Source organism: Orcinus orca, chromosome 11 (genome assembly GCF_937001465.1).
Source record: "Orcinus orca chromosome 11, mOrcOrc1.1, whole genome shotgun sequence".
Taxonomy (NCBI): Eukaryota; Metazoa; Chordata; class Mammalia; order Artiodactyla; family Delphinidae; genus Orcinus; species Orcinus orca.
This window is the reverse complement of record NC_064569.1, coordinates 60,927,838-60,939,748: the sequence shown is the minus strand read 5'-3', so window position 1 is coordinate 60,939,748 and position 11,911 is coordinate 60,927,838. Positions and strand designations below refer to the sequence as shown.

General features: G+C 45.1%; 1 protein-coding gene across 1 annotated transcript; it reads left to right on the top strand.

Moving 5' to 3' along the window:
* Nucleotides 1–1,269: 1,269 nt before the first annotated feature.
* On the top strand, nucleotides 1,270–11,560 carry PHLDA1 (pleckstrin homology like domain family A member 1). The gene is made up of 2 exons (XM_004271565.3): nucleotides 1,270–6,656; nucleotides 7,099–11,560. Exon 1 carries the CDS (start codon nucleotides 5,491–5,493, stop codon nucleotides 6,628–6,630), a length of 1,140 nt encoding a protein of 379 aa, XP_004271613.1. The 5' UTR covers nucleotides 1,270–5,490; the 3' UTR covers nucleotides 6,631–6,656; nucleotides 7,099–11,560.
* Nucleotides 11,561–11,911: the final 351 nt, after the last annotated feature.

Here is an 11,911-nt window from a genome sequence, read left to right as displayed (position 1 = left end):
TGGCACAATAGAAAGGACAGAGACAACTGATTGACAGTGTGTGATCTGTAAACAGGTTGTAATAGCCGTGTTTTGAACACTTCTCAATTCTCAGTTGCTCTAAGCTGTGTTATACAAATTGGTCACTAGGAGGCACAGTTCATCAACTTCAGGCGAAAAGGAAGGCAGCTAGAGGGACGCATCTGTGAAGAAAAATAGTTCTGTATTCAGTTGAAGAGTTGTTAACCTTTTCAACTCAGCATTTTGGAAATAAGAATCTTGATAAAATATTTTTACTGAATAGAATTTTTAAAAATGAAGAGATGAATGGCTAAGAAGTCTAAATTGCAGTCTGAACACAGACCTTTATGCACTAATGAAGGTGACCTGACTTGTATTTTCATGATTACTTGGCTTTTAACTATTTCTTTAAAGACATTTGAACTCTATCCAAATCTTTAATAATGATATGTTTCATGAGTTTCTACTTTATATTGCAAATTAGGAAGTTTATAGATTAAAAGTTTTATAATCTTGTAATCAAGTTGTAAATGAAAGTAAACACTTTATAACTTTCTAACTTCTGTTAAATGTCTTTAAGCCAGTATTAATGAACTTCTAAGCAGGTATCTGCCAACTAAGAGAAAATTCTATCAATTCAGTTCCATTACTGTGTTGTTTTTTTTTTTTTTTTTTGATTACTCTTACTAGCAAGCAATAGGATGATGTATAAATACCTCTCAATATTAAGCTGCATGCTGCTCAGGAAAAGGAAGGTTTGTAGGACGTATTTTTAGATAGCATTTGTAGACTATAGTAGCATTTAAAGTTCAGAGAGGCCTAGCATGTATAGTTGTTAATTCAATTTTTTAAAACTATCACCAGGGCTTCCCTGGTGGCGCAGTGGTTGGGAATCCGCCTGCCAATGCAGGGGACGCGGGTTTGAGCCCTGGGCTGGGAAGATCCCACATGCCTCAGAGCAGCTGGGCCCGTGTGCCACAGCTGCTGAGCTTGCGCTCTGGAGCCTGCAAGCCACGGCAACTGAGCCCCTAGTGCCACGGCTGCTGAAACCCGTGCTCCTAGAGCCCATGCTCGCAACGGGAGAAGCCACCTCAGTGGGAGGCCCACACACCGCGGCAACAGGGACCCAACGCAGCCAAAAGTAAACTTATTAAAAAAAAAAAAAACTATTACCAAATACATGTATTGGTATGGCAAGTTTTAGAAGTCTTTTCATAAATTCTTATTACAGTTTGAAAACTTTAAAAAGTAGGATGCATTATGAAAAATCTGTCAAGCATTTGAAGACATTGATTTTCTTTTTATGACAGATGTGGGCTTTTGAGTCTTAAAATTTCTACATATGTTGAGCTCCTCCTGTGTGCCAAGAAATGTATTAGGTGATCAGGACACATCAAAACTGATTTTTGACCTCTTGGAAGAACTGACATACTCTAGTAATGGGAACAGAAATAAGCAATAGGAATTATAAATTATTCAGTTATGTTAGAAGGTAATACATGCTATGGGAAAAATTAAGGGAAATTGGGTGGTTGCAGTTTTAGAGTGATTAGGAAAGCCCTCATTGAGATGACATTTGAGCAGAGACTTGAAGAAAGTGATTGGGATGTCTTATATAGATTATAATATAGATGATAAGACAACAAGGGTAGAATCAGGGAGGCAAAGTTCGGAGGCCATGGCAGTATTTCAGGGGAGAGATTATCAGGGTGGTGATGAAGTGGCGAGAAATGGACAGAATATAGATATGGTTTGAAGGCATAACCGTTGGGATTTCTTGACTCAGTTTGTGGATTGGGTACTAGAAAGCGAGTAAAGGATTTTTGCAAGGCAGGCATGCTTCTAAACATTTGCCGTCCTGGGGTAGGAGTGCAATGGAGACGCCAGTGATTAAATATTTTAAAGTTTTGTTCAATGAAGATACGTCCCACACTACTATCCTGCCAAATACACCTTCACAAGTACCTAGAGGTCCAGGTTTGAAATTCAGATCCTTAAAACTCCTGTGCCAGAAGCTTCCTTGTGAGGAAGCTGATCCTCTGCCTGTGTCCCACTTTCCTTGTCTTCCCATTCCTGCCTCTGAATTGTATGGCAAGGGGCCTCCTGCACGTTTGTGTGGACATTCCTAGCCTGCATGTTCAAAATCTGTCCACCTGCCTTACACACCAGTGCACACAATGGTCATGTAATACTCTGAAATAGCCAAGGTCATTTAGGCAGGGTATTTGGAGTGAGTACCTGGAGTATAGTCTAGAACAAGTATGAGTTCCAGATAGGCATGTAGTACTGGCTCTTCAAAGCACAGGGCTCCTTTTGTCTTGTTCTAAGGGCAGTACTGCTGCAAGGGTTTTGGCCTGAACAACTGTACAGATAGAATTGCCATCACCTGAGAGGGGGATTGCAGGTAAGTAGAACAGGTCAGGGTGAGGAGGTAAGTTTGGGAGTGCATATATTCTGGTTCTCTAATAGACATCCAAATAGTACTGTAGAGAAAGGGAAAAGGAAAAAATTCAATTTACAGTAACAGTGGCCTGGAATATATAAAAACTGAAGGGTATTTTTCATTACAGCCATTCTAACCAGCTAAGGCTCTTTAACAAACCATGAACTTTGACTTCAGACCCTTACTGAACCAGTTCTACCCAGGCATTTGTTTTAACCAGTCATATATAAGCCTATGGACTCCATCCTATCCAGCATGCTATTTTTTATTCGCAAAAGCTCCATGAACCCTGCTTTCTATGATCGAAAATCCCCTCAGACTTCTCCCTCTAGCGAACTACTCAGTGCATGTCTTCACCAGTATGTGTTCCCTTGCCTGGGGGTGTTATTATTTTTTAACTTTGGTAGTCTGTTTTATTCTTTGGCAACAAGCAGTTGGATATAAATTTGGGAGTCTTGGGCATATAGATCTTATTGAAAATAATAAGACTGGATGAGATCAAGGGAGTGAGTGTAGATAAAAACCAAGGGCTGAGCTTTGGGGCACTCAAAAGATTGGAAAGAGGAGGAACCTGTAGAGGAGACAGACAATGACCAGGGAGGTGGAAGGAAAGCTAAGTGGTGTCCTCGAAGCCAGTGAAGAACTGTCCTAGAGCAGAAGATGATCAACTCTCAGATGCTGCTGATAGACAACTTGATGCAGCTGGCCATAATATACACTTTGACTTAAGCCTTGTTAGTGACTTGTTAGCTAGCTTTCTAAACTTTAGTAATTTTTAAGTGACATTCGTAGGTTTTCATTATCTACAACTGAAGTTGTGGGTTTTTTTGGGGGGGGGCAGTTATTTCCTGTAATTCATTTTCTGCGAATTTGTCTTAAAAATGGTAATACGGCCATTTTTGTGAGTTGGTGGTGACTGGTGAAATTAAAAGCAAAGTTGTCACCTATCTACAAGATTCCTATATTATACTACTGAGATTTCCAATAATCAGTTGCACTATGGTTGGAGAAGGCAAACTGTATACTTCTGAGCTGTTCACAAAGTCACTAAGTTGTGAAATACCCAACTGGAAATTCTGAGTTTTTAAGTCTCTAATTATAACAAGTGCTTTTGAAAATCGTGCTGCTGGTTGTTCAGACATTGTGAAGTAGCTTAGATAGAATGCATTTGTTGCGTCCTGATAAACTGCAGAAGGATAGAAACTGCAGTGGACTAAGATGTTGCGTTTCTCAAGAAAATGGCTTGGGCTTCCAGAATACATCTTAATGTTTTACCCAGTTTGGTTTGTATAGTATCAATTTTCCATATGAAATGTCTTTCCCAGCTACACCTGCCCTCAGAGACTCTGAATTACACATTTAAAGGAAGTATCCTTTCTAAGTGAGCTGAAGAATGGCATTCTGTTAAAAAGATGAACAGCTGGTCATGTGGAAATTCTCTGGAATGCTCACTTGTCCTGCAAAGGCAGGGGAAAAACTGAGACGTTAGGTGCAGTGTTTGTCATTCATTGGTATACAGAATTTTTTAAAAAGTCACCTTCTTAAAATGTACTCATGTAAAGAAATCTTTACATGACTTTGCCTTTCTCCTTAAAAGACGAATCCATCAACAATGTGAAGGCCCTGAGAGCCCACTAAGTGCAATTCAGTGGGTCTCAGGATTGTGCTGGAATTGTCCCATTTGCTGAAACATTGTTCCTTATATTAAGATTCAGGACCCTCCCGTGTTTAAAAGTTATCCTTTGTTCTCGATTACCTTGGGATAAACCTGGAATTTCTTAAGCGTGACACACAAAGAATTTGAATCTTGCTCCGCTCTCCAAGCTCGTCTCTCACTTCTGCCCCTTTGAATTCTTTGTACCAGCCTGATGAAACTACAGATGAGCTAAGCTCTCCCTTCTTCCTTCTTGAGTTCAAGTAGCAGCCTTTCCTCTTACCTTGGCCAACTCTGACTTATCCACCCCTGCTTTATTTCTTCTTTGTGTAATTCTTCGTATTTTCAGGGTCGGTACATAGTTGGGGTTCTCTGTTTACTTAATACATTTCCCCCAAGAGATTTGGTCTCGGCTTAGGCTCTTTATTCTGCCTTGTTTCCCAGAATTTCTGTAAAAATTGTTTAAATGGAGTAGGAGGGAGCTAGGGGCGAGTACCGCATTACTTTCCCCAGGTTGCAGATAAATGAGATTCCAAGAGATCTGACCCGTTTGGCGTTTGCAAAGAGAGGGACCCGCGGAGGCTAGCCTGCCGTTTGGAAGGCTAAACTGCCTTAAAGTGTTGGGACCGGGCATTACCTGAATTTGTCGTTAGAGTTGAATTACTGTTGTGAGCTATTGCGGGCTGTACGGATGGGTCAAGAGGGAAGCTAGAGCGCTCGTGTCACGGGTAAAGATAGGCAGTGCCTGCGCTCCTGGCTCGAGAAAAGGAAGGCGAGATGCCATCCGAAGTGGTCCTCTTCCTCTATCCCTTCCAAACGGGACAGACGGTAGCGCTGTTGCTTTAACAATCGCCCCTTCGGCTCCAAGAAGAGCTAGTTAGTGACCGTAAGCGAATGTGAGTGTAAAGACACCGTGTCCTCTCGGCCTTTGTGGACTAAGATATTTACGTAGTGTCCGGGGGAGGCACGCTTCCACGGGACTCCGCGGCTCGCGAGCCTCAACCCCAGGCTCCTTGCTCGCCCAGGCAGCGCGAATCCCCAGGGCTGGGTTCCCGAGGGCAGAGGGTCAGCTTGGCGTACCAGGCACTGTCTGGTAGCTGTACCCGTCCTCGCAGCCCCATCCTCATTTTCCGAGGCTGTTAGCAGAAAGCCCCACCGGGAGGAGAGGCGGGACGGCTGGGGATGGCCTCTCAGCGCCCTCTGCGCCTCGGCATCCTTTGCTGGCCATCTCGGGCGCCCTCGGCTGTGGCGCCCGGCGGAGGAGAGGAGTTTCCGGGGCTCGGGTCCCTGCAGCCATCCCGGGGAAGGAGCGCGGAAGCGAGTGGGCGGCGAGAGGCGGAGCAAGGGACGCGGGGGGCGTGGACGCGGCCGGCTTTGGAAAGGCCCCAAGTTAATGAGGCGTGCGCCGGCGGCGGAGTGCCTTTCGGAGCTGGGCTTTCCCCCGCGGCGCGGGCGCCAGGAGCCGCCTTTTCCGCTGGGTGTCACTCGGGGGTGGGGGGGATGGCCCATTCAAAAGCGCCGCGAGGGGGCCCGGCCAGAGCCCTTCAGTGAGCGCTCGCAAGAGGACGGCAGAGGCCCGGCGGCTCGCAGCTCCCGGACCTTGTGGCGCATCAGGACGCGGCTGCCCTGCTGCTCGGACCCCGAGGAACCGCCGCAGCCGCCGCCGCCGCTCTGCTTCCTGCGCGTTAGCCTCTTCTGCGCGCTCCGGGCGGGCGGCCGCGGGAGCCGTTGGGGCGAGGACGGCGCGCGGCTGCTGCTGCCCCCCCGGGCCCGGGCGGCTGGAAGAGGAGAGGCCGAGCCGAGCGGCGGCCCCCCCTATGCCGGGAGGATGTTGGAGAGCAGCGGCTGCAAGGCGCTGAAGGAGGGTGTGTTGGAGAAGCGCAGCGACGGGTTGCTGCAGCTCTGGAAGAAAAAGTGCTGTATCCTCACTGAGGAGGGGCTGCTGCTCATCCCGCCCAAACAGCTGCAACACCAGCAGCAGCAGCCCGGGCAGGGGCCGGTCGAGCCATCCCAACCCGGAGGCCCCGCTGTGGGCAGCCTCGAGCCGCCCGTCAAGCTGAAGGAATTGCACTTTTCCAACATGAAGACCGTGGACTGCGTGGAGCGCAAAGGCAAGTATATGTACTTCACTGTGGTGATGGCCGAGGGCAAGGAAATCGACTTTCGGTGCCCGCAGGACCAGGGCTGGAACGCGGAGATCACGCTTCAGATGGTGCAGTACAAGAATCGTCAGGCCATCCTGGCGGTCAAGTCCACGCGGCAGAAGCAGCAGCACCTGGTCCAGCAGCAGCCGCCGCAGCCGCAGCTTCAGCCCCAGTCCCACCCCCAAGCCCCGCCGCAGCCCCAGCCCCAACCCAAGCCCCAGCCGCAGCCGCAGCCCCAACCCAAGCCCCAGCCGCAGCCGCAGCCGCAGCCGCTCCATCCGTATCCGCATCCGCACTTGCGTTCGCACCCACATCCGCACCCGCACCCACTACCGCTCTCGCAGCCGCACGGCCACCGGCTTCTCCGTAGCACCTCGAACTCTGCCTGAAGAGGGCAGCACCCGAGCCAGACGAGGTAAGGTCCCGGCAGCTCGGCTCCCGAGGGAGGTTCCGAGGAGTGGGGCTGGGGGTGGTAGCAGTAGGAAGCCTTTTCCCTGGTTCGGATCTTGGGTGGAAAAATGAGAAATTAATGCAGGTTTCTGGGAGGCGGAAAGAAGGGAACAAGCTGGAGCCAGGAGAGGCGGGGCAGAGAGGGGAGGGTGCGGGGTTCGGGCCGCGCAGGAAGTTCTCCTGATCGCCCGCCCGCCCGCCCACGCTGACCCACGCGTGTTCACTGGTGCGCTCCCCAGCGACGCCGCAGCTTCTCTCCTTGTCACCAGCGCCACTTGAGTGTGTCTGGGGACTCGAGGGAGCGACCCCGGTGTCCTTCTGAGCTCGCTTTGTCCACGGGACAGGCCCGAAGAGAACTGGGTCTTGTAGGAGTCCGAGCTACTTCAATCCTTGTCATTTCTTTCCAGGTTGTGAGGACTTGAGGAAGTGGGACAAGCACCTTTCTATTATCTTCACTTGGATTGAAAACAAAACAATCGCCCCGCCCGCACCAGACCAAGTAGTTTGGACAGAATACGACCGATAACTTGGCGATTCCTCTTAGTTTTTCTGCATACTCTTCATCACAATGCAGGAAATGATTTCGAGTCCAGAAGGCTTTATTTATGAACCTTTGAGAGGATCTTCCAGTATGGTGGACCTTTTAGGAGCGATGATGTACTGTAATGTTATTTTAATGTATTTTGATTTATGATTATTTATTAGTTTTTTTTAAATGCTTGTTCTGAGACATTTCTGAATGTAGGCCATTTTCCAAAAAAGAAACTTTATTTTCAAAAACCTATTCCCTAGTAAGTTCTAATCTTGGGAAAGAAGAAAGTAAAAGGGCGGTGAAGGGGAACACATCAAGAATTCATTTTCAGAAGGTCTGATACTTAAATGTTATACCAGGTGGTTGAAATTAAACTCTGTGATACTACGTGGAGTTTTCTTTCTTTTTTTTTTTCTTTTGAGTTTTTTTTCCTTCGACATATATTTTGTGTAGAATGGAAGTTTAAAGAAGCTAAACGTTCAGAATTGTGTAATTATAAAAATCGAATTGCTTTTTCTAAAAGGAAATCAGTAGTAATGATAGCTGATTCAGAGTATTTCAAACATAACCCAACTGATGGCAAGATGATCATATCCTGAATATACAAAGGAGGGCTGGGTCTGCTGTAGGAAAAGGCTTTCTTAGATTATCTATGTGTGAAGGGTTTAATAAGGAGTTTTCTATGATTTCTGAGTATGAATGCATTAGGTGTTTCATTTCAAAAAACATAGTGGGGGAAAAGAATTATTCCACTTGTTTGAGAGAACATTTGTGCTCTTAGCCACAATAGAGATTACCCTTCTCCAAGAGCTTTGCACACTTGATGTGAACCACATTTTCTGGCCCTTTTACTTTGTTCTAGAATCATATTCTATCTAGAATCTCATAGTTTAAATAAAATACAGTTTGTAAATATTTCAAAGGACTAGGAGTCATAGCTTTTTGTTTTCATTCTGAGAATAATGTTGATCAGAGACACCAGCTGTTTTGCTTTTTATTGCTCTGTGAGAAATCCAAGGGTTATATGTTTTGTTGTTAAGTTAGCTAAACTCAGAAATTGAAAAAGGAAGGACTGGATAAACACTGGATTTGCAGTAAGAAAACAACCCCAGTCTTGTTTTAGCAGCGACTTGTTCAGGAGTCTGGGGGGTTGTTGGTGGGGCGGGGGGAGGTGGGGGAAGAGCATGTGCTTTTAAAGGTAGAACAAACCCTCTTCTGTGTTAAATGAAAAGGATGGTCAAAGTCCACGAGGGCAGATGCTACTTAAGTTTAAAAAGAGCCCATAGATGCTACCAAATCCTCTTACGGCTGAAAATCACTTCCTATCTGCCTAGCTTTACTAACGGGTCTCTGTTTTCCATCATCTTTTCTGCAAAGTCTTGATCAGTATTTTTCCAGCTTCCAAATTGGAATGGTCAGTATTGGGCCACTGCTAAGTTCTGTAGTCAAGAAATGAAAATAGAATTTCATGCTAGAGATATCTTTATTCTCCCTCCATCTGAAAAGGAGTTTCAAGGTCAAATTACTTCTCAGTGCAATATTTAAATGATGAAAATTTGAGATCATAACTCAAATCCAAAAAGTGGTGGGGGAAATAAAAGTCAACCAAATGGCAAGCAGAATTTAAGTGGACTCCCACTTGCAGAGGCTAAGTTGCAGTTGTGAAAAAATGTATATATGATGGGCATCTCAGAGAGCAGATCTCAAGAGTTCTTAAGTCAAGTTCGGTTTGATTTCTTTGGAACCACTGCTGTGCTTTTTAATAATGCCTCATTGTACTGTCATTTTAATACATGCAGATCATGTAACCCCAATTAACCCACAGCTTTTTTTTCCCAGATGGTAGGATTTTTCTTTCAAATTCTCATGCTATAAAAAAATTAAAATCCATACCAAATACTTTTAAAATTAAGATTCTTGTAGACTTTTAAAGGCACTTGTATGTTGTTAGCTTACATACCGGCTAGGTAGTGTTGTCAAAAAAAAGTATGCCCAGGCTCCCTCGTGGCTGCTAGAATTTTTTTCTTTCTCACAATGGCTCTGGTTTGTAATGTGGCCACCGGAATCATGGTTCCTTGTATTATCTTTCCACAGCCCTTAGTCCTTGCTCTGCTGTGATATTTATACTGAGTTGACCCTCTTAGTGACTCTCTAGTCTGAACCCCTCTTAGCATTTAACTGTGAAACCTCAGAAATTAGAAAGGAGAGGAGTAGGATGGGATTTTGTTTTTATTTAACACTTATTATGGCTTAATAATTTTTCCAGCACAACAACAACAAAAAACGAGCATACTTAACAATACTCAGCAAAACAAAATACAAATGCAAATCATTTAATGTGTTGGTGGCTCTATTTTACCTGTAAGAAAATGATACAAACCACCTAGGGTATTCTGAGGCCTGACAAATCACCTTCATGGAGAAAAGTGATTCCTCTTTCAACCCAAGAAAGGGAAGAAGGAGAGGAGAGGTCCAGTAGAAAACCCACCCCTTAAATAAACATAAAATGTAAAAAGTTGGACAATTAAAAGGAATGTCCCATCTGGAAACTGAACTTTTTGTCTTTGAACTTGTGTTGGCACCAAGCCTCTTACACAGTGAGTTCAATGACTATCTGTTGGGACAAATGAAAGAAGGAAAAAATGTCTAACTCCCCAGCACCCAGGAGGGTGATTTCTGTGGCCTCACACAGTGCTTCCTTCTTTACTTGCTCTCATGCCATTCCCTGAGGACAGCTACCACTGGGACCGGCTATGCATCCTGACGGAACTCCTTGGACATACTTTCTTAGTGGAGATCCACATGGATCTGCGTATGCCCTACGGGGAGTGCTGAGGTCAGAGAGCAAATGGCTATAAAGGGCCCTTTCAAAATGAACATCTCCCTCAGAGGAAGGGGGATTCTCTCATCATGTAGAAATCAAACCAACTTTATAACTTCATTTCACGTATTTTTTTCAATGGAGGTTAAAAAAAAAGAATGAAGCCCAGTTGTTGCTTAGAAGAGCTCCTCTTAACACATTAGCACCGTTAGGAAGTCTGGCTTAAGCTGAGAGGCCCGTTTTAATGCTGTATTGCTCTCATATTCTAAACACGCTATTTCTCTTAAAGACTCTTCATTCAAGTCTGACACTATATGAGTTGTTGCCAGTGTGTGGGTTCAAACACATCACTTGTTTTCTGTCCCCAGGGAGAGTGCTTTGGTTTTAGCTTGGCTCCAAGTGTTTACAGTGTCATGTTCAGTGGCAGGTTTACAAGAGGGATCTAAGACTTGAATGAAACTGGAGCAATCTCTAGAAAATAGAGCTTTGTAGGATGACGATGGGCCTGTGAACATTCGTTTTCCTCTTTTTTTTGTAAATGTCAAACTAATTCGTTTTTGCTTTACCAGTAAAATGCCCTCAGTAGAATAAAATTTAAATTTGGGAATTATAGAGCTCGATGAATCCATCAGTGATTCTTTCAAGAGAAATACACCTATTTACCTAAAACAACCTAAGATGTATTAGTTGTGGAATTGGGTTGGATGGGTTTTTAAGAACTATTTTCTAAATTCTTGACACAGTTTAAAGGGTGATTTTTTTCCCCCCTTTTTTTTGCGGTACGCGGGCCTCTCTGCCGCGGCCTCTCCCGTTGCGGAGCATAGGCTCCGGACGCGCAGGCTCAGCGGCCATGGCTCACGGGCCCAGCCGCTCCGCGGCATGTGGGATCTTCCCAGACCGGGGCACGAACCCGTGTCCCCTGCATCGGCAGGCAGACTCTCAACCACTGCGCCACCAGGGAAGCCCTAAAGGGTGAATTTTGATCTGCGGTGCCGAACAGCCAATACAGATTTACATAAGATTGGATGACAAAGTGATCTGTGACTTTGTTGGCAGGACTCCATCTCTCAGATGGAGTAAAGGATCCAACAGGGTTTCCTAGAAAGGTCATTATTGTCCAATGAAGGAAGCAGAAGGGCCCTGGACTATTAGATGCAGCTGCATAAAAACTACCTGTTCTGAAGCTGGCCTGCTGGTGATCAGCTGGGTGGTGGGGAAGCAGATTTTAACAACAGGTGGTCCTTCCAGACCATTGTATTTATTTTGAGAAGAAAGATAAAACAATTGTCTGTTACATTCCCCTGTCAACCTTCTGCTTAAAATTTCAGAATATGCAAATACGAGCTTTGAAAAGCAAGCGTCACCATGTACCAAATGCTTTCAAACTATCACATTTGTGAACTTAAGTGGTCGTCATTTGTGTAAATATGTCCCTTAAATGATTTTGGAGAGATGTGATTTATTTTTCGTATTTTCAAAATGCATTCCATTTCAAATAAAGTATCTGTCAAGATGACTGACCTGTGGACCTTTTGAAGGCCTTGTTCACCAGTCACGTGCGCTGCGTGTACCTGTGGGAGCAATGTTCTAAAGGGCTTGGGCATTGTAAAGGCCGTGACCACTCTGGGAAGAAAAAGATGATCTTTTGAGGTTGGAAATTTATTTTAAAAATTACCTGGTCATTTTGAATATAGGGTATAGAATTTCACTCAGGTTATTTGGTGAAATAATTATTGCTTTTTGAATGCTAATGAATTTGAGTTGAATTTTTCCATAGTGCCCAGAGGAAAAGAAATGGCCCCTAGTGAATTACCTTGGAGGCAATTCCTTCTTGAGTTCCGGAGAGATTTGAGTCCTCCTAGGTCCA

What these genes read in the sequence shown, in the direction of transcription:
- PHLDA1 (XM_004271565.3), top strand. Translation starts at nt 5,491, where the DNA reads ATGAGGCGTGCGCCGGCGGCGGAGTGCCTTTCGGAGCTGGGCTTTCCC.